We start from the raw sequence: 25,377 nt of genomic DNA, 5'->3' as shown, positions 1-25,377 counted from the left end.
AAGTACTATGGCGCTCTCTGGCAACGTTTGCACAGCGTGGTGGGGCTGCAAGGGACGATATTTTTGGAAGAGCCGTATTGCGGTGGAATGGATAGTTCGTATGTCCAGAGAAGTTCGACAGATCCTTGCACTGGGGCTTGACCTCCCGTAAAAACAATAGACTGGCCGCCCAGTTCGCCTGAGCAATACTTGCTCGGATGCCTGAGTTGCTTGGATTGCTGGGTGGGGCGCAATGATTGAATGGTGCTCCGTAAAGGCATCGTTCAGCCCTCGACCGTCCGTATGCACCTTGTTCGAAGGCCTATCGGTCTTTTCATAGCCAAAACATAAGTTTTACGTGTGGCAATCAGACAAGAGCGAAGAGATTACCGCCTAATGACCATTCTGATGGCAGCCTCAAAGTCCAGGCGAGAGCAACGTGCACGACTTCTCCGCCGACACAGGCTCAACGTGTGGACTCATTGACGCCAAGATAACTAAGACTTGTGTCTTGATAAACGCCGCTCAATTGCCCCTTCGATCCGGCAGAGGGACCAGTGCAGAGACCGGGCGGTCAAGGACGCGTGACAGGTGCAACTGTTCATTCCATAAATCGTTAGGCCAGGGGCGTTACCCCTCCTCCTGACGCTCAGGTAAATCGGAAGCGACCGTGTCGCAACGCCCTTCAACGTTCGCCTCGAATGCCTAGGATGCCGGTGAGGAATTGGCCGAGCCGAAGTTGTGAGTCTGCCATATCAGGTCAGGACTCAGCACCAGCGACCGACGGTTGCCGGGCACTATTCGGTTCATCTGCTGCGATGTGCGAACGGAGGTGATGTCGCCCGATGTTCAATTATGTCTCCAGGGGCGATATTCCGAATAAACGGGCGGTATCCGGTAAGCAAGTACTCGGATTGTTAGTATTCAAGGGAAGTAGTAGGATGTGCATTCATCTTTTGCGCAGCGATGCGGGAGTCAAGGCTCAAATGTAACGCTTAGCACAGAGATGTGCTCGGCTTTGCGATCGTTGCGTGACATCCGACTGTATCCCAGCACACATGAATGACAGTGAACGGCCGGGATGCCATAAGAGCTGCAGCTATGGAAGTCTAGCGTCAACCATCCGACGCTATACCTCGTTCTGTGTAGTTAGAAGCCGCATAACTCACCGGTCACCATGTCATCAGCATACTCAAGCAGCTAGGCTGAAAGCAACTGTCCAGCGCTCAGCCCAGGGTTCCTTTACGTATTCACCTAAGGCCATACCCGTGATGGTAAATGCTTCGCGCTGCCACTGAGAACTGCCATCGTCCACTTTCTCACGCTCATCAAATCAGTCTGGGGTTACCATTGAGTTGAGAAGGCACGGCTAACCGCAATATTTCCGCGAGGCCTGGGGCTTGAGGCTTCATGGCCGCCGAACTCATACTGAATGAGACTGTGACAGCTTCGATGACACATGCGTATTGCGTGAAATGTGATGCCTGTACCATTGCGCATGCGGTGGACTTCAGCGGGATGGCTAACTAAGAGGATTCTGGTCGACGAAAGGCATCAACTCTTCAGTCTAGATTGCAGAAAAACTAACAGGAGCGTACACAGGATGGGTTGTGGTGTATACTCGAATCAAGCCTCCTCATCACGAGCCAAGCGCTCGTTGCTGAACCGATAATTGCATCTTGAGTACTTATAGGGATATCCCGCGAGATTGAGCGGTCTCGTTGAATCAAATATCGAGGGTGGAAGGGTGAACCTTGAATATCCCAGGTCCATGACAGGGATTAAACGTAAAAGATGGCAGGCATACAAGCGCCCGAAGCTGCTGCATCGTCTGCATGCATCGGTTAATTACTGTCTAGCACTGTCTAGCACTGTTTGCAATTGAGCGAAAGGACTCAGCAAGCTTCAGCATTTAGAGCTATGAACCATCATAATACGCAACTAGTTAATGATATTTGTGTGCAAGCTTCGTCAGCCGAACTCGCCTATGGCATTTGGACTCGATGAATTGCCAACCGTTGGACACGGGCAGTTATTTGAATAGAATTTTAGCATGCGGTCCCATTAACTCGCCATCAGGTCTGGACCAAGTTCTGGTGTCTTTAAGTTGCGCGTCGGACAAATAGACGAGTGGAGTCCAAAGGAGTTAGGAAGTTGGATTGCAGTATATGTGTTGGAGCATGCCTCGAGGACCACATGAATCGCAAACGTGCTGCACGGCCGGCATAGTCTTTGCCTACTCTCGAGCACGCTCGAAGACACGCGATCGTCCTGCAGACCAGTGCGCTGCGGACGAAGATCAAAATGAAGTGTGATATCCGGACACGGTGTAATGTCCGCCATGACGCAAGTATCGGCGAGCACGGAGGGTGCGAGAATGGATTATCATGAAGCATCGATCCTGCAACTGTGCGGACAGCTCTTGCTCCGAGTCACGGTGACGAGACCGTTCTTCCTCCAATTTCCAGTTGTGGGTCTGTGAAACGCACGGTAGTATCGCGCTACCAGCGATACTTTCCGCGGCTGCCGATCAGCACGATCGCGATAGTGCGTAGAGATATCCACCGTTCACATGCATGCCGGTAAGTCTGATGAGGAGCACGGAGCATGACGACCACAGATGAGCTTCGATAACAGATTCCGCGACGCTCCCGCTGTGGAGTCCGATGTCGGTGTCAGGCCATGCGTCGACGTCGACTAAGCTCATGGCCGGGCCTAGAGCGTGCTACAAGCACACCTTTGCACGAGTTGAGAGCATTCTAGCTAGGTTGAGACTAACACCTGCAGTGCTCCGTATATCAAAACCTGGTCCGAGGATGATGCCGGATGTCCATATTGGGAGGCTGCATGTGGCCCCAGCGACAAGACAGAAGCAGTGCTGCGTGTGTGCGTCACACTGGGCAGCTGGGCCGTCCGGAGTCTTCGTCCATCTTTAGCTAAACTAAACGGATGTTGCATCAGCAGGTCCGAAGCTGTGCCGGGGAAACTACGGACCTATTGATCCCGCTGAGGAGTGATGCATGGTATTGCGCAGGCAAGCTCGAAAGGATCAATCAGCAACCTGCGATGACGCCGCTCACTCCATTGCGACCGGTGATATCCAGAGGCTGTCACTGTGGTCTCTATTGCAAAGCCAGAGAACCTAGTCTCACCTCAGGAAAAATATTCCACTCGAAACTTACGCGGGCTCATCGTCGCTGATCCGACAAGCAAAAGTGCCACCAAGAAGGCATGCATACCGCAGTCCGCAACGGCTGCGCCCACTTGACGGTATGTACCTGGTCCTAATCGGCATCTCAGGTACATCGCTGCTCTGCCTCCGTCAAGTCCGAGCTTCGCGGCAGGTTTGTAAGGATGACGAAGAAAAGGTCGATGACCCAACTCGCATGCAGTGCAGCGTGGAAGCACGCTACAGCCTGCTTCGCGTCGCTAGCGGCGCCAAATGACTGTACAGATAGACAGTTCCGGCGCCAGCTGGGAGTTCTCTCCGAGACCGGACGAACGCTTAGGGTTTACTGGTTCCATGACTTGAGTGTGCAGTGTAGGAAGACTCAGGAAAGGTTCTTACATGGACGCTGCGGCGGAGGTGGTCCGCCTCAGGGGCTTTGCCTAGATTGAAGCACGTTGACAAAAAAGTGCGACGGACCATCTATACCAGTCATGGTAAGTCTCCTACTGATAGGTGGCGCGTAAGCGGGAGTCGCTAACAACATCTAATAGATGGCCAGGCTCGTCGTCGCAAGGGTTAAATCGGACATCGTGGCGCGATCGTCTCCTTCCCTTTGTAGTCGATGAGTACGTCGGCTACGTCACCCAGATTGCTCGCAAAGGCAGCAGACGGTAACTTTTGAGAGAGACCGAGCTCACCGTAAGCGATTGTTGCCCGGAGCATGGAACACGTCCAACCGCTTTTTTCGAACAGCACAGAGCGCTCGTTTCACATATAGTTTTTCTGATCGTGCCGCTTTCGCAAAAGAAACGTTTCTATTATGTACGATTTCGGCAATCCCCGTTTGATCATTGTTGTAATCTCACATTCAATGAAACTGTGCGCTCGGACAGAAGCTTCCAGGATGATCCGTTGTACCTCGGAAGGTCGATAGCATCTCAACATGCATACGCTCCCCGATACAAGTGAGTTTAGATCAAGGAAGAAGAGCTCAGAACGTCTTTCTTGGTGGACCTGAGGCTGCCAGCTATCGAGACTTATGTAGTAGGTCGCATCGCAGGTACCGTCAGTCGCCGTTTACTTAAGTGCTGTGACTCTTTATCGATAACAAATGACTGCATTTGGAAGTTGGTTCCCACTTTGTCCAGGACTCCAAACCTCATCTTGGCCAACTTCGAATATTCTGTCCGGCAGATCAACTCCATCCCTGGAGCGCATGCAATATTTCTGCCAGAAGGATAAGGGATTGGGCCACTTACAATGGAGTTAACTGATTGGACAAAAGTGGCGGCGACTAGGCGGTGCCACGCAGCATCGTAAGCGCGTCGTGAAGTGACAGTCTACAGCCTATAGGACAACATCGCGTGCGATGTTGCGCAGCTGCGTTGCAGCCTGGAGAAAAGGAGGTCACGTAAACACCGGCGGAGAGGTGAGATGCCGCGCATACATGCACTGTCCATCTGCGCAGGGTCACAAGAGCCCGCGCCTGAGAGACTCGCCATCTCGAAGACAGATCTGCTGCTTCAGTTTGACCTCGGGCAACAGACAGCCGGATAGACACAGAACGTCGCGAACACAACACATCGCATCGCGTCGCCAGGAGGTTAGCTCGCCATCAGTCTTCCTCTCACAACCCTGCGAATCAACGCTCGGATAATGTGCGACGTCTGATTGGCACGCCTGCTTCCCCGTGCTGCAGCGTTCACGACAACAGCAGCGTGAGTGGGAACCTGAACAGGTACAGACCAATGAGCGCGTGCGAGCGAGCCGCACGGTGCTGAGTCACTGGTTCACTGGGGTATTTGGCTGTCTGCAACATGGCTTCAGAAAGCGGTGGGAAAATCGCCTCCAATGAGAACTCTCATGCGGATACATGTAATATTGCGGCCACCAGGTGCTCCATCGAAGCAAATTCTGACACAAATAAAGTGTAATGTCCGAATTCGGGCACACTAGACGGTATATGTATCCTGCAGACACCCATCCGGAAGACAGAAGGTCGCAGCAAAATTGACGTCGTGCGAGGCACTAATGGAAGATGGCGTACCCATCACCGCGGAGACGTCAACGCGAGTGCGTCGATGGGGCGCTGCAGACGTAAACGCAGCAAGTTATGAACCAGTTCTTCAGTGCCTGTAGGCGAGCATGCGATAGAAGCAGCTCCTTCCGGTTGCGTGTGGGCCCGCTTCCTTGATCGGGCAAATGTCTCAGGAGGATGCTGAAGACGGCAAGAGCGAACCTGATGGACAGGGCCGCTAGGCTTTCGCTGCCTGAGACACCGTAGGAAAGCGTTTTGGCACCCGCGCCCAAAGAGGGTCGTTTCGCTCTATCGTAGCAAGCCGCTGAGAGATACGAGTAAGCAAGCGGGTACCGCCATATGCAATAGCCAGCAACCTTACGGAAAGTAGCAACAAGACCCGTCCAGCGATAAGATACGCTCGGGAGCAAGAACAAGTAATCGGGGCCACCAGGGTGTTGAGGATCACAAGGAGCACGCCTTCCTGCCGCGGACACGGTCCGCCCGTCCTGGATCAGCGACGCGTCTGCAGAGCATTCCCTTGCGGCCCCGACCTGCGCGTTATCGCAGTGCTTCGCTTCTCTTCGCAGAATGCCGATCGGGCCATTTTGAAGGGGCAACAAGCGAGCGTGTACTTATGATAAGTAGGCGCCGTTATAAGACGCCTCTCCGTGATTGAGATTGAGTAAGTGAAATAGCCGCGGTCGGTATGAAGAAGCTCGCTGGGCATTTTGACGGAGGTAAATACGGCATCGTATGTAAGTATCATCTCAGCCGGAAACGGGTGTGTCCGCGGTGTCACGCTTTAGAATTTGGCGAACGAGATAAGGCAAAGGCTCACGTATATTGGACATACCCGGACGCCCTCGTTGCAGGACCTTCACGAGGTGATCAATTTGAGGCGTGACGCTGTGAGGCCTATTCGATTTGCAGGTTTACCGTGGCGCAATCGGCGTCTTTGAGTCCCTCGTGCTCGACGGCAGCAGAGGATCCCGACGATCGTCCGCTGCTGTGGCACGCGTACGCGGGCAGCATCGACACACCTCGGTTTCGCCGAAACTGTGTTTGCCCGCACTCCAGCCCATGACGGGTGCCCGCGCCGACGTCGAACCCAACGGGACGGGAGAAGGGTGTGAAGAAGCGCGGGCGATGTGATAGACTATACGCTCCGAGCTCAGTCCCGAGCTCATTCCGTCGCTCTACAGCTTCTCGTGTACGCTCCCACTCGCTTGCCGTCCCGAGTCCCGTGCGGTGGTGCCACCGCAACGCAGGCGATTAGAGTTGAGCTGTTCGTCATTCGCCCGAGCAACTTCCCTGCTCGCGGTCTGCCTCCGCAATCCCTCTCAGGTCCAGCGGACCGAAGACGTCGTTCATCGGCGATACCGTGGCGTGACGGAACACGAAGAGATCGACGGGATGGTCATATGCGAGTCATAGATGCATGGCGTTACGCACGGACGCCCGCCGCGCGTCGCAGCGTTCATGCACAATCGTGCCGCCAGTGCCAGTCTAGGAAGCAAGGGCTCGACGCCACGCCCATCGCATAGTATAGTAGGACCCCGAAAATCCCTATGGGAGGCCGGTCGGCTATCCGGACATGAATTGGCACTTTTCAGGCTCGAGGCCTGTCCTCAATCCGGACAAAATGACCCCCTAATCCCCAAACAGCCTGTCAAAATGTCCAGACATTTTCTCCGTATGTTCCGATAGGCCAGTCCAGTGTCCAGACACACGGGTCAAGGATCATCCTGTCGGCGACGCTATTTGTTTTGGGGGAATGCGGTTTGATTTTTTTCTAAATCATTGACAGAACTGGGAATTTATCGGCGTCTTATGCGCTACTATGCGTTCGAAAACGGGTCGAGCCAAACGTGGTTATCAACCTGAAATGTCTTCGTTGAGAGGCTTATAGGCTTTAATACATACTTAGTTCGACATGTTACAAGAAACGTCATTTTTCCCTCTGCAATGACGTACTGCCTGTTCTTCTTGAAATCGCTTCTTTGACCAATGACCACTGCAATAGACCTGACCATTGATCCTCCGGCTTTCATCCGAGACGAATGGATTGGTCAAGGAAAGGTTTGGCCAACTAAGAAAGATGCGCCCATATCAATAAGTGAAGCCCATTGTGCGGCCTTCTCCTTGCCACCAGAATGGGAGGGCTGCTTCCTACCCAGATCTGACATTCCTGTGACTGAATTCATCAAATATCCCTTCCCTCGACACAACTTCTCACTTGCTATCACACGGCCTATGGCTTGGTTCTCCCCTGATATGCCCAATGCAGAGCGCAATGTGGCCGCCGAAGAGTAGATCTGCACTTGTACTGTCACATATAGAAAGCTCTAATCGTTGTCTTGCGAATTTTCCGAAAAAAGCGACTTTTCCGACAAAATGTAATGCAAAATAGGCCGGTCAGGCGATCCGGACAGATAATGGGCCGCTGAAAGGCCAGTCACAATGTCCAGACACAAATTCCAGGGTATCGGAGGCTGGACAGCTATCCGGACAGTAACTCCGGAAAAGTTGTCCGGACAGGAAGTCCCAAAATCAGTGATTTTTGGACCGGCCTCCCATAGGGATTTTCGGGGGTCCTAGTATAGTGCGTTCGAACACTCCGACGAAGCCATTCGAGATCCGCCTGGCGATAGCATGTGTTCGCCCATACACGTCTCGCTGTGCCCTCGTAGGGAATACATCGCGTACCTAGTCCTCCGTAGGCCCGGCTCGCGCCTCCTAATCTCGCCCTCCCACCGAGCCTCCAGAAGTGAACATCATGAAGAACTGTAAAAGATGAAACGCATACAGCGCATGGCTAATTTATCACCGCGGACTCGGAGGCAAACTGATGAAGGATAGATACCACGCACGGGGCAAGGAAATGTGATGCACGATGCATCGATGTCGATGCACGTACCTACACGCAGCACGTCTGGCCACGGCTCGTCGCCATGTCTCAGCCTCGCCGCCACCGTCCCTCCGAGCGCCGCGGAACCAAATACAGCAAGAGATCACTCGCGGATCTCCTGCTCATCGAATTGCCTGTATCCCGCACGCACGGCCCGCCCCGCTACGCAGGTGACGACAAGGTCACGGACGACGGTCGCCATGCCCCTAGTTAGCTTATAGTCTGCGTTGCGTATGCGGACAACTGGGCGGTGACGGTCTCAATTCGGACTGGCATCCAAGCGCTGGTGGTCGGGCTCGGGGACTACGAGCTCCCGCCTAATTGGCGGAGATGAGTTGCTACTTTCGATCAGGATGTGGCGCAGCAGGGAGAGTGGTCGGCTCGAGGCGTGGAGACTTCGACTGGCCACCCGTGTGCAGGCACCACGATGCGATATCGATTGATGCGATGTGTGCGATGTCGATGAACGATGCATCGTCATATGCTTTGAAAGAAACGTTGCGTCGACGCGCGGGCAGGCTTCCGACGATGTTGCGGCTGCACGATGCAAGCTTCTCATCTTCCCAGGGCGACGTCGCTTAAAGAGAATATTCGGAATTGATGGGATGCTTACGTGTTGTACGGGTTGCTTACCTCCATGCGCCTCGCCTGGATAAAATATGGCAGAGTTTGCATGATGGATCGTATATGAGCTTCAGGGACATGATGTGATTAACAGGTATCATATCTCGTGCATCAGGCGAGAGCTGGTTGTTTACGTCCAGATAATCGCCAGCCACGCTGCGCATGGAAAAGAAGCATGGTCGGACCGTCGAAGTCGAGGCCGATATGCTCCTTGCACCGCCATTGGCTCTCACCGCGTTGCGATCCGCCATCCGTCATGTTGATCTGGAAGGCCGAAGCGTATTGTGCTGCGTACACGATGCAGGCACGTATAGTACATGTCCGTAATGATGTGCAATACGTAGCCTTCTCATTTCCTGGAGATCGTAGATGTGGCGTGTGCGTGAGTCCTGTTGCACGCAGCAACTGCGACCGCGGGAGTTTACTGGGGTATTGCATAAGCGTAGCTCAGAAGCAAGCGACTCGAGACGAGCGTGCACACGGAGCGCGGTGGCCCGGTGTGCGTGGGAACCGATGTGGTGTGTGGCGCGTGGCGCTTAGAGCCTCTGCTGCGTCTTGTGCATAACAAAAGCGATCGAATAAAGGGTACACAAGAGAACAAGATACTATTGACAAGGCCAGCGATGGGAGGACGATAGGACCGTTGCCGGAAGTCGAGACCATCAAGCGAGTCAGTATGCGCAGCGTGGCCCAAAAGACGGGGCATGTGATGGAGATCCGGGGAGGCAGGAGAGAGACGGAGAGATGAGCGCTGTGATTGCGGCGTTGTGCGAGAAGCTGTACCGCAGCGTGTACAGCGATGCGAACAAAAATGGTTAATCTCCTGCACATCGCACACATCGGAATGCACGATGACCGCGTTGCTCGTGACGATCCATGCATTGCACGACGCGATAGCACCGACGCGGCGCATGCACGGTCCAGTAGAAATGCTCGCAGACGGCAGCCAGTCGGGTGACTGCGGGGAGTGGCGTCCGCAATAGGCAGGCGGTCGGGCCAATGAGCAGCTGAAGGAGTGATAGACGCAGGGAATTCGGGAAGGCCCGTGGCGGGGAAGGAATGGATCAAGATCCTCGGAGGGGGATCGGGCGTTCACAGATTGCAAGATAGGCACGCGAGGCATGTGCTTCTTTCCATATTGAGGATGGTTGGTCGCTTGGAAGGGAAAATCCGGGGCTGGACGTGCCCACCGAAGTGCAGCCGAGCGCTATATGAGCGGGGAATGGTCGGGCGAGCGCGCACGGCGCGAGTCTGGCGTGCGGCGCCGCATGACCTGGTCGCCGTTGTCTTTCCCTCGCTATTATGTCGCGGGAGATTGGCTGCGTGGGGTGGGGTTCGAGCAGCGACAGACAGCAAGTCAATGCAGGGTCACAAGAGCGTCGTTGCGGTAGAGACGATTGCCGCATCCGGGACGGGGTGAAGGCAGGCGAGCAAAAGAAATTAGGGTCGAAGCGAAGGGGCCGAAAGAGGCAGGGGCTGATCGCAAACGGAGGGTCAAGCGAGCGAGCGCTCTGGCCGATGGTCTAGGCTGGAAAAATGCAGAGCGGGCTGCGGTGATTCGCTCGGGCTGCAAGGGGCCGGGGACCCGGCGACTATGGGGCCAATGGGAGAGGTCGCACGGGGATGACGTTCTCGGTGCTCGTCTCGGGCTGCACACCGCGGTGGACCTCACCAGCTGTCACTCGGTGTCACGCCGTGTCACAACCTCGGGCCAATTGGGGATCGGCTGTGAGCGCAAATGCATCAAGTCGATAAATAAACTGGGTCCTTGTCCCGTCCCATCCGTTCCCCACCTGCGCGCCGTCCCTCCAGGTCTTCCCGTCGATTCATCCTGGCCACACCAGCCTCGACGTCGTCGCTGCCTTCGCTGGGCCCTTTGTCGCCCCCTCATCTGGCATTGACACAATCTCTCCGCTCGCTCTGTGTCTGGCGCGCCACCGGCTCGCCGCGACTTGCGTTTGGAACCGCTTTCCCGTTATCCGCGCCTTTTCCATCATCGCGTTAAAGTCCGTCCTGGCTACGGCCCTTACGCAACTCCACACATACCATGGATATTGCATTCGACACTACTTGGTGTCCGGTCTGCAGCAGGCAGATCCTGCCAAAGCGCTACTACGTCCCCATTCAACCTCAGCCACAGGCTCCCGTTGTCCCGCCCAGCTCTCCTACCTCTGGTACGTCTTCTCTTCTCTTCCTGCAATTCCATCATAATGCTTAATAATCCCTTTCAGACCCCAAAAGCCACGACGATGCGCCGGCAGTACGCCTTCCCCGTAACAAGACTGGCACCATCCGCGCGAGAGCCGGAGGGCTCGTTCACGGCACAGGTCGTGTAAAGCCCAACGGCGCTCTCAAGCGCGACGACACAATCAAGAACACGAAGAAGACCGCACCCACTGTGTCTTCTACCGAGTCCGAGCCGGCTCTCGTCCGCCCTGCGGGCCCTGTTCGCCACCGCACTGTGATCGACCAGAACCCCGTTCCCCTCTACTGCTCGGACGAGTGCCGTCTCGCCGACCTCCAATCATCCCACGGCGGCATCGGTATCGACTACAACCCGGACCGTTGCCTGTCACCCACACTGCCTCCTGTTCCCCATAATTCCTTTTCCGATTTCTCTTCCAGCACCGAGGAGAGCGACGTGGGCAGCGGGGCGTCTTATGACTCTCGCTCGTCCGTTAGCTCCTCTCCTCCGATTGGTATCCCCACTGGTTACGAGGCGTTGCGACGACTCTATGGTGACGATCTTCCGCCGCCGCCGCCGCCTGCTCCCCTCATGCACCGTCATGCGAAGGACTCCATCTCCTCGCTCGACGACTACCAGTCGGGCACTATGATGGCCGCGCGTCGCATCAAGGCTGTGCTCGCCAGCAATCCGCCAAAGCGAGGCGAGAATGGACGCCTCGAGGACCGCAAGCCCATCCCTGGCTGGACTGACGGTTCAAGCGCTTGGCGCGCCAGCGTCTACAACCTCACCGCCCCTCAGGAACTCAACACCCCCGTCGACGAGGAGCGTGCGAAGAGCGCATACAAGGGCTTCGTCGCGAGCTCGCACCGCTCACGCAGCGGCGTCTACTCGACTCTCAGCGAGGCTGCCCCGACATTCGAGTCCGCCTCCGCCGCTTCTCTCCCTGCGCGTACCAGCAGCACCAACTCGGTGGCGTCGGGCACCCGCTCGCGTTCCGAGGCTGAGGAGATGCACAACAAGTACCCGCTGTTCGCACGGCGCTGCGAGTCGCGCATGTCGCTTGCGGGACCAGCACTGTCGACGTCGCCGACCGGTTCGACGCGTTCGTTGCCGGTGGCCACCGGGCGCCGAAAGGAGTTCTCGCTTGTCAAGCCTGGTGCAGAGGGCCGGCTCCTCGTGCCGAACGTGAAGATGTCGCGAGTGCCGTCGACGCTGTCGACGATGACGATGTCGAGCGAGGCGAGCTCGAGCTGGGGCAGTGCGTACTACGGGAAGAGGCGCACGCCTCTGAGCCGCCAGAATAGCGACATGAGCATCGACAGCGTGGACAGCAGGGAGACGGAGCCTGAGGAGCCGCCTCACTGGCCGTCGATGTCGTTGCCGGCGACGACGAGGAGCGAACCAAGGAGTGAGTGTTCTTTTTCCGTCATTGGGTTGAGCTGGTCGCTGACAACGTTGACAGCACGGACGTGGAGCTACTCAGACGACACGTTGACGTATCCTATCATGCAGATGCCGTTGAAGAAAGAGAAGCGCATTGTGCATAGCGTCGTCGACGGGAAGGACAAGGAAGTCGAGGTCGAGGTCGAGGTCTCGCAACCGCTGAAACGCCTCTTCCTGTTCCCGGGCAAGGAGGTGAACTAGTTGCACCCTCGTCCGTCGTCTCATCGTCTCCCAGTCTCTCGTGTTCTTTCTACTCCGTCCTGGTCGTCGGCCTCGCATTGCATTGACCTGCCCATTCATCACACTATCCCATACCCACACAAATCGCCTGTCGATACCTCTGACAACGATACCCTCACGACGCTCACGAAGCCGCATCTTGACTTATTCATCATATCTCCTGCTCGCTGCATCGTCTCGTCGCCCGCGTTGTCATCGTCGCTCGTCATCACCGCGCTACCTCTCATCGCATCGCATCGCACTGCATCGTTGCTACCCTATGATCGCCTACATCAATCGTTACGCCTAGCACCGTCTATTCTCGCCATGCTCGTCGCACCAAAACGTGTACCATATGTACGATATATCCGGGGTCGCCGTCGTGGCTGTCTTGTTATCAAGTGTACTTGTACGTTTTCTCTATCGCCGTCATCGCCACACACATACCGCATATAGCATGCTACCCTACGATCGTGGACTCCGGTTCATACCTAACGCTCGGTGTCTCGTTTTCTCTCGGCATTTGTTGACATTGTGTACAATAGCGCATCGTCGTCGTACACTACATGACTTTTCTCATCGTGGCCGGTCTTTGGGTTGTTCGTTTTCGGGTGTACGAGTCATTTCGCATGGGTAATGGAGGGCATTATTGGGACTCTGTTATTACTTACGCTTACTGTGTCTCTCGCATCAACGTTATCTCATGGAGTCAATTATTGAACTAAGTGTAGGCTACGTTGCTGTGCATAGTTCGCTATCGACGACAGTCATGAATGCAATACATGTTACAATATCCGTCTTGTGATCTCTTGCTTGCACGGCGAACTTGGGTGCAGTCGCCTTTGCGAGTAGGGCGGACCCAGGGATGTATCTCGACGGATGGTTGGCGCACGTGTGATTGGGCCGTGCGGTCAGGGCTTCTAGCCGACGGGACCCTATGCGGGATGAGTCAAGCGACCAGCTGTGCTGGAGGACAAGACTGAATTGTTTACAAGAAGGCGGGTACGAATTCCGAATTGACCGCACCATCGACTCGACGCCATCTCGCAACCCGAGGCGTGACTAGCCCTTATTCATCGCTCGGGAGATGAAATGCTGCCGACGCGGAGTCGACGGTCGGACGTCGGTGGAGCTCGATTCGGCTCAGCGCTCATAGTCTCGGTCGCCTGGAGGCTCGAGAGCGCCTTTTATATTCGCGCTTGCCACATTGCGGCTCGCCCGCTCGGGGAGAGAGCACCTGACCTGCGCGCCCGACCGAATGGTCCCTGTGGCTGCGCCTTGTCTTCGCGGGCGACCACCGCGACCCCGAGCCGCATGCCTCCTCGTTGATCATTGCCGTTGCGCTTCGGCGACCGTTACCGGTAGCATCCATTCCGCATGCGGGCTTTGTTCTGTTACTGATCGCGGCCACATGCCGGATATGGCATAGGGCGCATTCGCGGTCCGCGGTGCCCTTTGTTCGAGTCTCGACCGCCGCGCCAATTCGGAATTGGCGCGGACGCGTACACCGACGGACCGCGCGCGGAGAGCCGGCTGCGTGCGGTGTTCCTGACGGTGCCCAGGCAAGAGCTCAGCATACGGTGGAGCAACTTGAATGAACAATCAATGCGTGGTGAACACTGCTATTATGATGAAAGTGCTTTAAGAGATAGTTCTGGCACATTGCCGGTTCCGCATGCTACGTTCTGGTCGAGGTCTTGTGTATTGTGTGTCGGACCTCAGCAACAGTTTTATCTCTTTCGGGCAGAAACAAATGGACGTCCCCAGCGGGCGCATCAGATTGCGCCTCAAGCTCAAGCCTCGTTCCTTCGGCGAAGCCCTCTTTTTGTCTGGTCTGGTCTTTTCTCATTTTGGACGGTCGTGGTCGGTGTCTCTTGTCTGTTCTGGGGCGTTCGTGCACTATAGGCAATTGCAAATGGCAAATACAGCAGTGCGCACACACGGACGGCCGCAGTTGACCATTAATATTGCGCCTCGGAAGTTTGTACTCGCTGCTGCGCACGGGCCCGGCAGAGCGTCGATCCGCCAGCAATTAATAAGGGACGCGCCGACCGACCGTCTTGGAGTCTGGGCTTCCGCGAGGATTTGCGCCTCTGAAGCACCGAGTACGTTTCGTCCGGAAGCGGGGCGTTCCAGTTCGAATGCAGAAGAGGATAGTATAGCATGCAGGATGCATGGAAGGCGAGTGCGCGTGACGGACACGAGGCAGGCCACTGGGGCGCGCGATGGGGAACGCGCTGAATTGGCGAAGGTGTCTGTGGCGGAAATCGAGGCCTGGACCCGCGCAGACTTGGGCGGCAGCGTCGCGGATGCGGGGACCAATGGCAGTGCGCGTTCTGCTGCCTCTTTGAGCGTGCTTCGCCTGACATCATCCTCAGCCACATCGCAGTGCGAGTCGAGCGCTGATCTGCACAGGCACTTCTGCCTCGGCGCGACGCTCGGAACACGTACGATAGCTTCCCGTCGTCTATCGCCTCGCGATCCTTCCCATGTAAATCCTGCTCCAGCACACTTGGGCGCAGACTCGCCTGGCCAGTTCATTCCGCTCTCACCCTGTCGTATCGCTCGTTCTCCCGCTCAGGATGCGCTCTTTTCGCCTGCGCCAATTCGACAGCGTGCGGGTACTCGGGACGACGTGAAGCTTATTCACGCGCTGCCAACCGATCCAGAACTGCCAGTACTCTTGCACAGGAGTGCTTCCTCGTTACCCCACAATAAGCATAAGAAACGACTTGTCTTGGCTGATTTATGAGCGTACCCCACAATGCGATACCCGCCCTCTGTGCTGTTCTGCCACAGCCCTCCACAATATGAATCCACCTTCACCGCAGATCCGAGGCGTGTCACCTGTCCCGGTCGTCCACAGCACACAAGTCTGGGTGCATCGCAGCGACTGAATACTGATCGGACGTTCGCCGCCGCCTAGCCCAACCTACGCGGGCCATTCTCCCCGATCTCACAAGGTTCGCTGCTGCCGCTGAGACCACTTGACTTGCCCAGCGGCACGCCCACCATGGCTGTTGGTGCTTCGAAACATCCTTGCAAAGATACTGTACCCTTTCGACCATAGGTTCAGTCACGGTCACATCCACCCTTGAACTGGCCTTTCAGGTCAAATGTCACGCATCACCGGCCGGTAGAACTAAGCGTCACTTCAAAGGTCACACCGTTCCGGAGCTCTTTTCACAGGTGCTTATATATTTTTCTCTGTTAGAATGATCCCTACGCCTACAGAATGCCTACTGTTGCATCTCCCACACAATTAAGCACCTGAACTGAACTGAACTTTTTGTCCCAGGTCACAGGGGGTCTTGAACTAGATTCGGAAAATGCTATGAAGCGAGCTATATTGCGAGGCAGTGGCAAGGAGAATAGATGCGACACCTTGTCAGGTGAGCGCGTCTCTTTCTCGTCCACCTGCTTAGTAAGCCAGCGTTCGGTCTAGCGCTCGTTCCCTGAACTTCGCAGAATGCCTACCAGTTGCATCTTCCACACAATTGAGCACTGAACTGAACTGAACTTTTGTCCAGCTCACAGGGGGTCTTGAGCTAAGTCCGGCCCAGTTCAAAGCATCATGTGTAACACCCCACGAACCTATGGTCGAAAGGGTACAGTATTTATCCATCCATGTTGCCGCATGCTCGCCGCAAGCTCGCCGCAACGCGCTCGCACAGGCAATTTTGCGCTACCGGTGCCTCATCCAAGGATATCTCGTGGAGTCGCTTCAGAGCGCGCTCACGCCGAGCAAAAGCAAATTCGGCCGTCGTGCGACGGATGTATTGTGCGTTTTTTCTCATCGCTATGCCACCCCGCGTGACCCCTTCGCCAGCCCCACTTGACCTGCAAGTTGACAGCGACATCGCGCAATCTAGACTGGACGTGGTATTTTCGTCCCTGTCGTGTGTGTGCGTGTCTCCGTTCCTGTCGTGTCTTGGTGCGATGGGTCGGTCATGCGTGCGAATGCTCGACGTGCTCTTGATCTACGCTGAGATCCCAAGCGTGAGTGGCGCAGATTTGATTCTGCACTCGCCGCAGCGCGGATTCGCGTTCGTTGCCCCAATCTCCGCATCCAATCTCGTCTCATTCTGCCCACGATGGTGCTTCCTGACGCATCGCGCTCGGAAGGACGCCACTCAGCTAGAAGACCGGTGCGTCGTGACACTCGCTGCGTGACGGGGGCGGCCAGCGGATATGTCGGCTCTCGTCCTTGGCCAGGCCGGCTGTCGGAGGTATCACGACATGGTACCAGAGCAACACGGCAATTGGTCATGTGGCCCCTTGCAGCAGCGGCGCTGTCACACATCCCAGCGCATGTGTGGCCACTAATGTCTATCTGGTGACACGTCCATGTGAAGGGACTACACAGGGCGGAAAACTCACCGAGCCTGAGCAACAACTTACGCGCACGCACGTATCGCGTCAACGTTCTGTCTCATTCCACTCCGTCTGATGACGCAGTAACCGCTGCCGTACCATGCTATGTTATTTCCGCAGCATTGCACGGATATAACCTATTCCTCGTATGGCTCGAATGAATGGACGCCCCTTTACCCCGCATACATGCGGGGATCGTGCGGGGAGACGCGCGGCGGAGTCACCGCGAGCCAATATCCATCGAACGATATCTGTCCCCTTGCCCCGGATTCCCGCTGTCGATCGCTGCGGCGTGATGTCTGCATGAATGCATGACGAGTGCAGAGAGGTGCCCCTATCGCGCAAATGATCATCGTACGTCAGTACTTCAGTCCTCGCTGCTGCGTGCAGGTATGAAGAGCGCGAATATTGAATCTACTCCCCTAGTGACCGTGACAGTGACTCGAGCGCAGACGCAGACGCTCTATTTCGTCGCTTTCCGAGACGTAAGCATAGAGTTTGATCGGCGCTGGGGTGCATGCGGGGAGACGCACGCTCGGGAGCGAGCTAGTATGACTGATGCCTTCCCTGCGTGTATATCGTGCTAACCCCGCGCGTGTGATGCCCGGCCATGGCCCCCTTCGCTCCGCGAGCTGAAATAGCCCGCTGTTCGTGATATAGTGGCTAGCAGCGTCTTCCAGTATTTGTCAACGGGATCTGTTGAATGTCCTCCGCAGCCGTTGAGGACAGAGAGACGGTTCAGGCAGGGTGCATAGGTATGCGGATCGAAGAACGTGGTGTCCCGTACAGGTGGTATGGAATATACAATGCGACATGAATACGGCGCTCGCAGACTCCGCGGACCTCCGCTCACCCCGCGAGGACGACGGCGGCGGACCTTGTTCGCGTTGACGGGTGACTGCCGCTTCTGCCAGTGGGAGCGCCGTCGTGATCCGCAAAGGTGAGTCTGCTTACTTGTTCAGACGTTCAGATATCGCGGTCAACGCGGCACTGCGTTTCAGGCCCATCTGTTTGGATGAATCATCTGCGCTGACTCCTATATGCACATTTAGCGACGGCAGTTGCCGCGTTTCTGCTGTCCGTGGGCTGTGCATGATGGTGGTCGCGGCGGCGTGGGGTGGAGAGCGACGGTCGGCTGTGCCACTTGCGAGCCGGTGAGGTGTGCGGTGTCGTGTGTTGCTGCGAGCTTCACTTCCGCATGTCACGGTTGTGTTTGGTGAATGTGCGGTGGAGTGTAGAGAAGTCTCTCGTTGATCCGGCTGTCGCAAGTGCTGTCGTTCGGGGGTCACTGAGAAGGAGGCCGTGTGGCCTGCTCGTTCAATTGAACGTGTTCCTGACGAGGAGTTGGGCGGAGGGCTCTTGCCGTGCAAGAATAGACTCTTTGACGGCTTCAGTGTGTGCTGCAGTCAAGCGTGTCGTCGAAGGTTTGTTCTCCCCGAAATTTGTGTGGCCCAGCGCAGCCTCGACCGTCGTTTGCCTCGACCAACGCAGCCGTAGAGTGAATTAATCAAGCCGGCGCAGACGCTTTCTGTGGGTGACATTGCTGTCACGCCCGAAGGGCACGGCGGTTGCACAGTTGGTAGGTACGTGCGCATCTGCGTGAGCACCCACATTCTGTTCCGGGTACTGACCGTCGTCGGCCAACATCGCTCCGCAGAGCGCGCAATATCGGCCATCAATACGGCTACGGGACAGTCGCCCCGGCAAGATGCGGTCGCGTCGTGGCCCTCAGACTGGACGAGTGGCGCGCTATGGCTTTTATGGCTAGCGCATCGTGGTCGTGCAGCTTGCTCCCGCGCGACCCCGGGTTTTTGATGATCCCATCTTGTGTATCGGCTGTGGGGAGGTCAGGCGGGGTGGGTGCAATAGAGCGGTTGCGATTCGATCGCTCGAGGTGGTCAATTGAATCGTCGCAAGGCTGCGACGAATCATCGCTCCGAGCGCGGTCGGCTGTTACATGGCGCTTGAGCATGGCGCTTTAGCCTTTGGTGAGCATTTGTCTGTCTTTTATTGGCGGCAGGGACGTGACTTACTATCCTGGATGGTTCAGAGCCATAAGAGCCCTTACATGGGTTTATTGATGTCAGGGCCGATGGTCAGCCTGTATTTTGCATATGTGCAATTGCAGTAACTTCATGTCATCGCTGCTGCTGCGCGCAAATGAAACAGCTCGAATCGCGACTGTTCACTCATCAATCTGCCACTTCGTATGTCAGTCGTCCATCAAACTGAAATAGCGGCTTACGCTATGTGTCTGAGTGAATGCCTGCCGCTCTCATGATTGTATCTCCAGTCACCCTCTCGACGTGATAGATGTACTCGCCATCTTACTGTCGACAAACTGTCATCATCAAAGATCTATCTGTCCGAGGCACTAGCGGTATGTTCTTGGTCATCTTCCGGCGCCCTGTGATCCTGCTCCATGTGCAATGCGTCGCGCTTGTGACCCCGTCTGGTAGATATTCTTGCCTCATAAGGCTTATCGTTCGCGTCTCTCGCAGACGCGCCAGGCACTTGCCGGTCGCTCGTATTATGGGTGTTGACAGCGACGGAGACCTTGTACTAAGACGTTTGAACGCCTGTCAGCGCGTCCGTGCATCCGTGCTTACCGGTGTCTCGCTCAGTCCAGATGTTCCGCGGTGTTGCGCGTGGAGCCTGCCTGGTGTGGCCGTATTGTTACCCGAGTCGACCGGTTTGTCGCGGCGCCTGAGGCGGTGATGACCAGTCCCGCGATCGTCCCTGCTCGTTTATGGACTCAGAGAGAGCTCCGTCCGGAATGAGCGAGCCCGAAGGGATTGTCTGGCTTCATGCGGACATTTTCCCGACATGACCCCTCCGATGTGCTCGTAGCTTGTTTACCTTCCTATCTGGTGCTCAATGCCGCCGTGTGGGAAGTGGGCCGCCAGAAGTCCAATATTCCGCATCGACGTTCGGTGGAATCGCGGGGTGAGGCGGGTGCGGAGAGTGGGTGGGGACGTCCGGTCCTGATTCCTGGATCTACGTTGACATTTTCGGGTTATAGAGCACGGATGCGATGAGGCAGATTGGTCTTACCACTCACTCCGTGCCGACTCTTGTCTCCTGTTTATCGAACCGCGGGTATGCGTTGTTCGCATTTTTTGCGTCCGCAATGCGACAAGAATACATGCTATGCATGCGTTTCAGGAGGCTGTATGCGGTTCGATCCGATTACCGACTGCGCGACGGCTGCAATGATCTGAGAATTGCGGCGAAGCGCAATGGACGGATCCCGGGCTAGGTACCGCCTTACTCCAGGTCTCAGGATGAGGTATAAATTGGGAGGATGACCACCTTCGGGAAGGACAGCTTGTGGGGATCAAGCACTTCGCAATGGAAAAGTATAGACGCGTATACTATTATCGGATGGTCTGATGGAGTGTGCAGTTTACAGAAGATTGAGAGGCCGCCGAGTCGTCCGGCTATTGTTCGTCAACTGAGGGGTCATCCCGGGTTGAGATAGGTGAAGTGGTTGCAAGTTCGGTATACACGGACTTGGAGTGATCAAAATGCAATCGATGTTGTTCGCCGACCGCCAATTCGCCTTGAGCGCGCCGGATCACGTGGTCGCGGTTTTTTTTTGGCGGGGGGAGGGGGGTTAATATGATTAATATCCCGCATGCTGCAAGTATGACAGACAACGGTAATCAGGTATGTAGGTGGTGGTGGTGGTGGACGGAAGTAGTCACGGCAGACGGATTGCAAAGTTAGGTGTTGTGTAGAATTTGAAATAAAGGACACATTGAATGTCCGGTAGTACCACCCCGCTGAGGAAGGGTACCTGCCGCTCAAATGGAAAGGGACTTGCAACTATAATCCTAGGATCGAGTACGGTAAGCTGGTCCATCAAATGTGACGCAAGGTTATATCTCCTGTCATTCCCTCGCTCAAAAAGGGAGCATCAGGAAAACGTCACTTTTCTTTTTTGCTTCTTTTGGGACCTTTTTCTTACAAAAAAGGCAGAAAAGAGAACAATGTAGAAAAAGCGTGAGGATCGGCTGATTCCTCACTTTCTCATGGCCTTGACGACGCTTGGCAACACTGATTTGCCCAAAAAGTTGTCATCAAGTCCATTTAAGGAACAAAAGCCCGGAAGCCTATCAGGAAATTCCAAAGGCAGATTCTCTAACCTTTTGTCCTTGAACGGACTTTTCACAAACTTTCTGATCAGAAAGCATGCTCAAAAAGAAGCAGATAAGGCTTATTCAAGCCGATCCTCACGCTTTTTTCTACATTATTTTCTTTTCCGCCTTTTTTGTAAGGAAAAGGTATAAAAAGAAGCAAAAAAGAAAAAGTGACATTTTCCTGATGGACATATCATAGGTCTGCCTAGGGGAGACAAGACGCAAGGGACCTTCCTGGAAGCTCGCTGTAGGACGATATGCATGGTCAAACGTTTGTGCATATCTGTCGATAATGCATCGGCTCTTCACAGTTGCGGAGCTTCTTGTGACAACTTTCGACTGGCTCTCTAACGATCCTATGCAAGGGCAAGTCACACTTGCGAGGCCCGGGCTAATTAGGATGCGTAGGGCTTCCACGAACTTTATGCCGTTCGTTCCAACCCCCGCGCGTGATAAGAAAATAAAAGTACAAAGCGAATGGCATAGAACTTGTGCTCGACTTCCTTTGATGCGAGTAAACGACTCTGTGGCTCTGACCCGACTTTTCCCCAAGCCGTGTTGGGCTGAGGAGACCTATCCTGAAGACGAACATTGAAATTTCTGGTGGGCATTATATGCGTCTTTTTCTGCTTCGTCCGCCGAGAAGTATGACAGAAAACATTCGGTCTACCCAAAGTGGACGACTGGCTGATACTTTTGAGCTACGTTGCTCTCGTCAGGTCGATTAGTGATGCCTGCACCTCATTACCGACGGTTCTATGAAGAAAGCATTTGGACAGTAGCGCACATCAAATTCTGTACCAGTAAAAGCCGTGCTCAACTCCGTTTACTAGGTTGCGGCGGCTTGGGTGGTATCAGGCGCGCGACGATCCGGAGGGTAACATTGCCCTATCTCCCGTTGATGATGGGCCCGAACATGAACATTTACGACGTATCTATCTAGGTTCCCGCCATCATGGAGGACGACATCGCTGCCGAGATTGAACGTGCATTGCGGGACTACAAGCATGAGTGCCCGTATTTGCAGCATGTCAGCACTACGTGCCCTACAGTCCGCGAGCTTGCCTCCCTTATGTTGGAGATCATGTCGCTTCCACGACATTCCCACGCCGTCAATATCATATCCACTGCAGAAAGGCCTGGCCATCACATTCTTCACCTTACCGGCCTATGCTCTCGAGGGCGATGGCCTCGCCAACAAATGTCGCCGATGCTACTCAATGCGCTCCTGCCCAATTTTGAAGTCGTCTTCCCGGTGGTACGGCACATGGTTGGTGCAGGCGAGCCTCCCATCCGCCTGTACACCCTTCATCAATCTCGTACGAATTGCTTCGACCGCAGCTCTTGCGCCCTGTAATTCTGGTCTTTCCAACAACATTTAAAATCCAGCAATTGATGATCGCACTGTCCAAGGGCCGCTTTCATTTTCTGCTCCGCGACATCACATTTGGATCAGAACTTGGAAGTCGCCGCGATGGTCGTGACTGTCTCTTCACCTCTGACGCGCTCGGATCCCTCCTTGCCCTCAGAAACATAGAAGGTCACAAGATCGAGATCCGCTGCCTTGTACAGATCGATAAAGCATTCTAATAGGACCTAACTATTGCATGGCCTCGTCTATGACCTTTGGACATTAGGATTAGAATGTAGAAGGCACGCGGACACGCCAAGCATTACCCTCTCAAACATTGTCCCCACCTGCAGCTTTTGGGACTCAAGATCAACACCAACGTAGCGGAACTCGAAGGGATCTTCGAAAAGGAGCGTCTGGGAGAGGGATTTCAGCTGTCCCAATCTCATTCTTTTATCTGTGGGCACTTCCAGCATCACCAATATCGAAGACAGCAAAGTACTCATCCTGACTGGAGTCCTCTCGGACTTCTTTCCTAGATTGCGCTATTTTCAGGACTTTATAGGGCAGAGGCTGCGCGCATCTTAGAAAGGGACGCTGTGATAAAGATGTCACAGCAGCGCAGACGTTACAAAGCGCTAGATTCAGAGTGTACCAGATAACAAGGTAGATACCACCAAAACGACACAGAACAACAGAGATCCTATCGATCTTGAGGTGGAAGAAGCAGCTGACGAGCTGTTCTTACTTGAAACGTCCGCTGCAGTCATACTATATGATTGACCGGAGGAAGTCGACGTTATTGTTACAGGAATGTCGACCACCGTACTTGCCGTGGGTGCAACATCCAATGTCGCTGATGGAGGTAGGACGTCAGCATTCTGTAGAGAAACGAGCAGTAGCCACTCACTCGAGAAATCCCCACCGTCTTTCTCCGCCTTGCTCACAGCTTCATCGAGCAACTCTGATGCATTACTCGGCACCATTGACATGAATCCAATTCGGGGAGGGTCCACCGAGGGATTTGTCAGGTTACCATAGTAGAACACCGCCAGATTTGATTTCAGGAACGGATCGCCTAGGCTCCAGCTGAAAAGCGACCCAAGGCTTGGAGGGTCGGTAGACGTTACGCTGCTCGCGACGCATTCGGTCGCATTGCCGGTCTGATTCTGCGAGACGAAGTCGCGTGGGTCGACGGAGAACATCTTGCCACCGATCTCGAAAGCCAGAGTGTGTGCGTCTGTGCATGGCAGGGTGGCTTTGGCGCTCGAGTCTGCTGCGTAGGCTGGGGACACTGTGCTCAGAATGTTGTTGACGACGTCTTGGGGGCCGCGGATCAGCGAGTTGCCCTGGTAGAGTAAACAGTCTGATGTCTGAGAGGCAGAAGGGTAGCTTGAGACGTACAGTGTCAATCAGTGCATCGATGAACGATGTCGTGACACCGTCAGGTGCAATTGTCGAGTTTGCCAGCACTTTTCCGTCCAGATAGACATTGTCGATAGGAACCTCCCATCGTCTGCGATTGCGTGGTAAACTGGGGCATATAGCCGACGAGAATTTCCTATGCTCACAAGGGATAGACCTCGTCTGATGCGAAAGTCGGGGCACTGAGTCCACCATCAGCGGATGAGTACAGCCGTACAGGCACCCAAGTAATGGAGGCGTTTTCTACTCCATCGGGCAGCTCGCCGATGGTAAGCTGGCCTTTCCCACTAACATCTACCGTGTCTCGTTGCAAAGTAACCTGTCTAAGATACTCAGCTATAGTGCACGCGAGGAGACGTGATTGCTTACGGCGAACAGTGGCTGGTCGATTTCACCGGCAGCAACGAGTCTGGAGACTATAGGCCCGTATGCGCTGATATGGGAAACAAAGTCATCCGTCGTTGTTGGATTGTTGAACTGTGAAGGATGTTAGAGCATTGTGCATCTGATTTTGCCTACTGATCCGACCTTTTCGTTTGTCAGCTGCGTCTCGATGAAGCTGCATGCGAAAGATGTGTCAATCTCTGCATCGTAGTTCAACCGAGTGGTGACTTACCTCTCGCTCGGGAACCCTAAGCCTATGATCCCAGCACCACCATTCAAGACAGCAGAATTATCTGTATTATCCACGGCAGCGAACGGCTGGTCGTTCATCGAAAGTCCAGCTAGTGTGACAGTGTCCAGACCGATGGGACCTGAAGCATAGGTTCCTGTGGTCGAGTCACCATACGTCAAGTTCACGCTTGCCCCAGTAGAGGTCATCCCAGAAGTTGAATAGGCAATAGAGGTTGTTTCCTGACAAACGGTCGTATCACAGCCGGTGGACATAACCCACAGATCGCTCGATCCTGTGTCTGTTGAAGTAAGGCATCAGAGCTGTTGTTGAATTTGGAAGATGGAGGACATACCGAGGTTCAACGTGGTTGTCGTGTTTCCAATTTGGACAGAGACAGTGTAAACCCTTTACAAAAATTCGAGTTCGCGGGAGTGTAGAATGACACGATGCATCCACTCACATGTCTTGATAGTCTCCCAGTCCTATTGCTCCGGCAAGCAGATCCTCGACATATGCACGTTTGGCCACTTTCCTCGCCTGCAAGGGAAGAGTGATACTTCTTGTTCGACCATCCTCTGCATCTCTTGCAATCCAGTCCCTCGGACGTCTCACAGGGAAAGAAGAGACTAGAGACAAAGAAACAAGGAAAAGAAGAGAGTGAAGGCTTGCCCGCGCCTTGAACATGGAGAATCCGACTGTAAGCAATCAACAAATGCGCCTGCGCAGGTATCAGTTTGAAAGCATGAAGAGTGACGAAACGTCTGCCGCCTCTCGTGTGTAGGACGAACAGCGGCTCGAAGGCTCATTGGAGCCATTCGCAGTGTGCACATAAGTGTCGGCAGGGCGGTTGCTACCATCACCGCAGTGTGTGTGATCTCCTCGGAAACGATGCCGCATCAGCCAATCATCATACTTTCTG

The 25,377-nt window shown here is 54.8% G+C and overlaps 7 protein-coding genes across 7 annotated transcripts; 4 read left to right on the top strand and 3 right to left on the bottom strand.

The window, feature by feature from the left end:
• Positions 1-2,320: 2,320 nt before the first annotated feature.
• On the top strand, positions 2,321-5,003 carry LAESUDRAFT_746725 (uncharacterized protein; the record flags this gene model as incomplete). The annotated part of the gene is made up of 13 exons (XM_040911433.1): positions 2,321-2,453; positions 2,474-2,561; positions 2,767-2,865; positions 3,014-3,097; positions 3,137-3,249; positions 3,280-3,323; positions 3,525-3,642; positions 3,708-3,819; positions 4,042-4,113; positions 4,447-4,464; positions 4,529-4,577; positions 4,617-4,751; positions 4,848-5,003. The coding sequence occupies 13 exons, from the start codon at positions 2,321-2,323 to the stop codon at positions 5,001-5,003; spliced, it is 1,221 nt and encodes a 406-aa protein (XP_040769585.1).
• Positions 5,004-10,747: 5,744 nt separating this feature from the next.
• Positions 10,748-12,532, top strand: LAESUDRAFT_641577 (uncharacterized protein; the record flags this gene model as incomplete). Its single annotated transcript, XM_040903669.1, has 3 exons — positions 10,748-10,874; positions 10,932-12,296; positions 12,351-12,532. The coding sequence occupies 3 exons, from the start codon at positions 10,748-10,750 to the stop codon at positions 12,530-12,532; spliced, it is 1,674 nt and encodes a 557-aa protein (XP_040769584.1).
• Positions 12,533-12,719: 187 nt separating this feature from the next.
• On the top strand, positions 12,720-13,235 carry LAESUDRAFT_158878 (uncharacterized protein). Its single transcript, XM_040901392.1, has one exon. The coding sequence runs from the start codon at positions 12,906-12,908 to the stop codon at positions 13,185-13,187; it is 282 nt and encodes a 93-aa protein (XP_040769583.1). The 5' UTR covers positions 12,720-12,905; the 3' UTR covers positions 13,188-13,235.
• Positions 13,236-14,102: 867 nt separating this feature from the next.
• Positions 14,103-15,697, top strand: LAESUDRAFT_159012 (uncharacterized protein). The gene is made up of 2 exons (XM_040901393.1): positions 14,103-14,877; positions 14,929-15,697. Exons 1-2 carry the CDS (start codon positions 14,226-14,228, stop codon positions 15,300-15,302), a joined length of 1,026 nt encoding a protein of 341 aa, XP_040769582.1. The 5' UTR covers positions 14,103-14,225; the 3' UTR covers positions 15,303-15,697.
• A 721-nt stretch (positions 15,698-16,418) lies between these two features.
• On the bottom strand, positions 16,419-18,663 carry LAESUDRAFT_746722 (uncharacterized protein; the record flags this gene model as incomplete). Its single annotated transcript, XM_040911432.1, has 7 exons — positions 18,556-18,663; positions 17,879-18,324; positions 17,458-17,587; positions 17,062-17,209; positions 16,962-17,027; positions 16,931-16,935; positions 16,419-16,883 (listed from the first exon to the last, which is right to left on the bottom strand). Exons 1-7 carry the CDS (start codon positions 18,598-18,600, stop codon positions 16,419-16,421), a joined length of 1,305 nt encoding a protein of 434 aa, XP_040769581.1. The 5' UTR covers positions 18,601-18,663.
• Positions 18,664-19,282: 619 nt separating this feature from the next.
• LAESUDRAFT_710465 (uncharacterized protein) lies at positions 19,283-20,071 on the bottom strand (the record flags this gene model as incomplete). Its single annotated transcript, XM_040906769.1, has 4 exons — positions 19,283-19,486; positions 19,534-19,663; positions 19,784-19,921; positions 19,986-20,071. 4 exons carry the CDS (start codon positions 20,069-20,071, stop codon positions 19,283-19,285), a joined length of 558 nt encoding a protein of 185 aa, XP_040769580.1.
• A 2,525-nt stretch (positions 20,072-22,596) lies between these two features.
• Positions 22,597-25,334, bottom strand: LAESUDRAFT_746719 (acid protease). The gene is made up of 10 exons (XM_040911431.1): positions 24,919-25,334; positions 24,811-24,863; positions 24,459-24,756; positions 24,371-24,401; positions 24,212-24,319; positions 23,989-24,161; positions 23,822-23,933; positions 23,328-23,766; positions 22,744-23,273; positions 22,597-22,690 (listed from the first exon to the last, which is right to left on the bottom strand). The coding sequence occupies exons 1-9, from the start codon at positions 25,140-25,142 to the stop codon at positions 23,062-23,064; spliced, it is 1,650 nt and encodes a 549-aa protein (XP_040769579.1). The 5' UTR covers positions 25,143-25,334; the 3' UTR covers positions 22,597-22,690; positions 22,744-23,061.
• Between the last annotated feature and the right edge of the window lie 43 nt (positions 25,335-25,377).

The sequence above is a fragment of the Laetiporus sulphureus genome, assembly GCF_001632365.1.
Source record: "Laetiporus sulphureus 93-53 unplaced genomic scaffold LAESUscaffold_2, whole genome shotgun sequence".
In the NCBI taxonomy this organism is placed as follows: domain Eukaryota; kingdom Fungi; phylum Basidiomycota; class Agaricomycetes; order Polyporales; family Laetiporaceae; genus Laetiporus; species Laetiporus sulphureus.
This window is presented reverse-complemented; position numbering and strand designations above follow the sequence as displayed.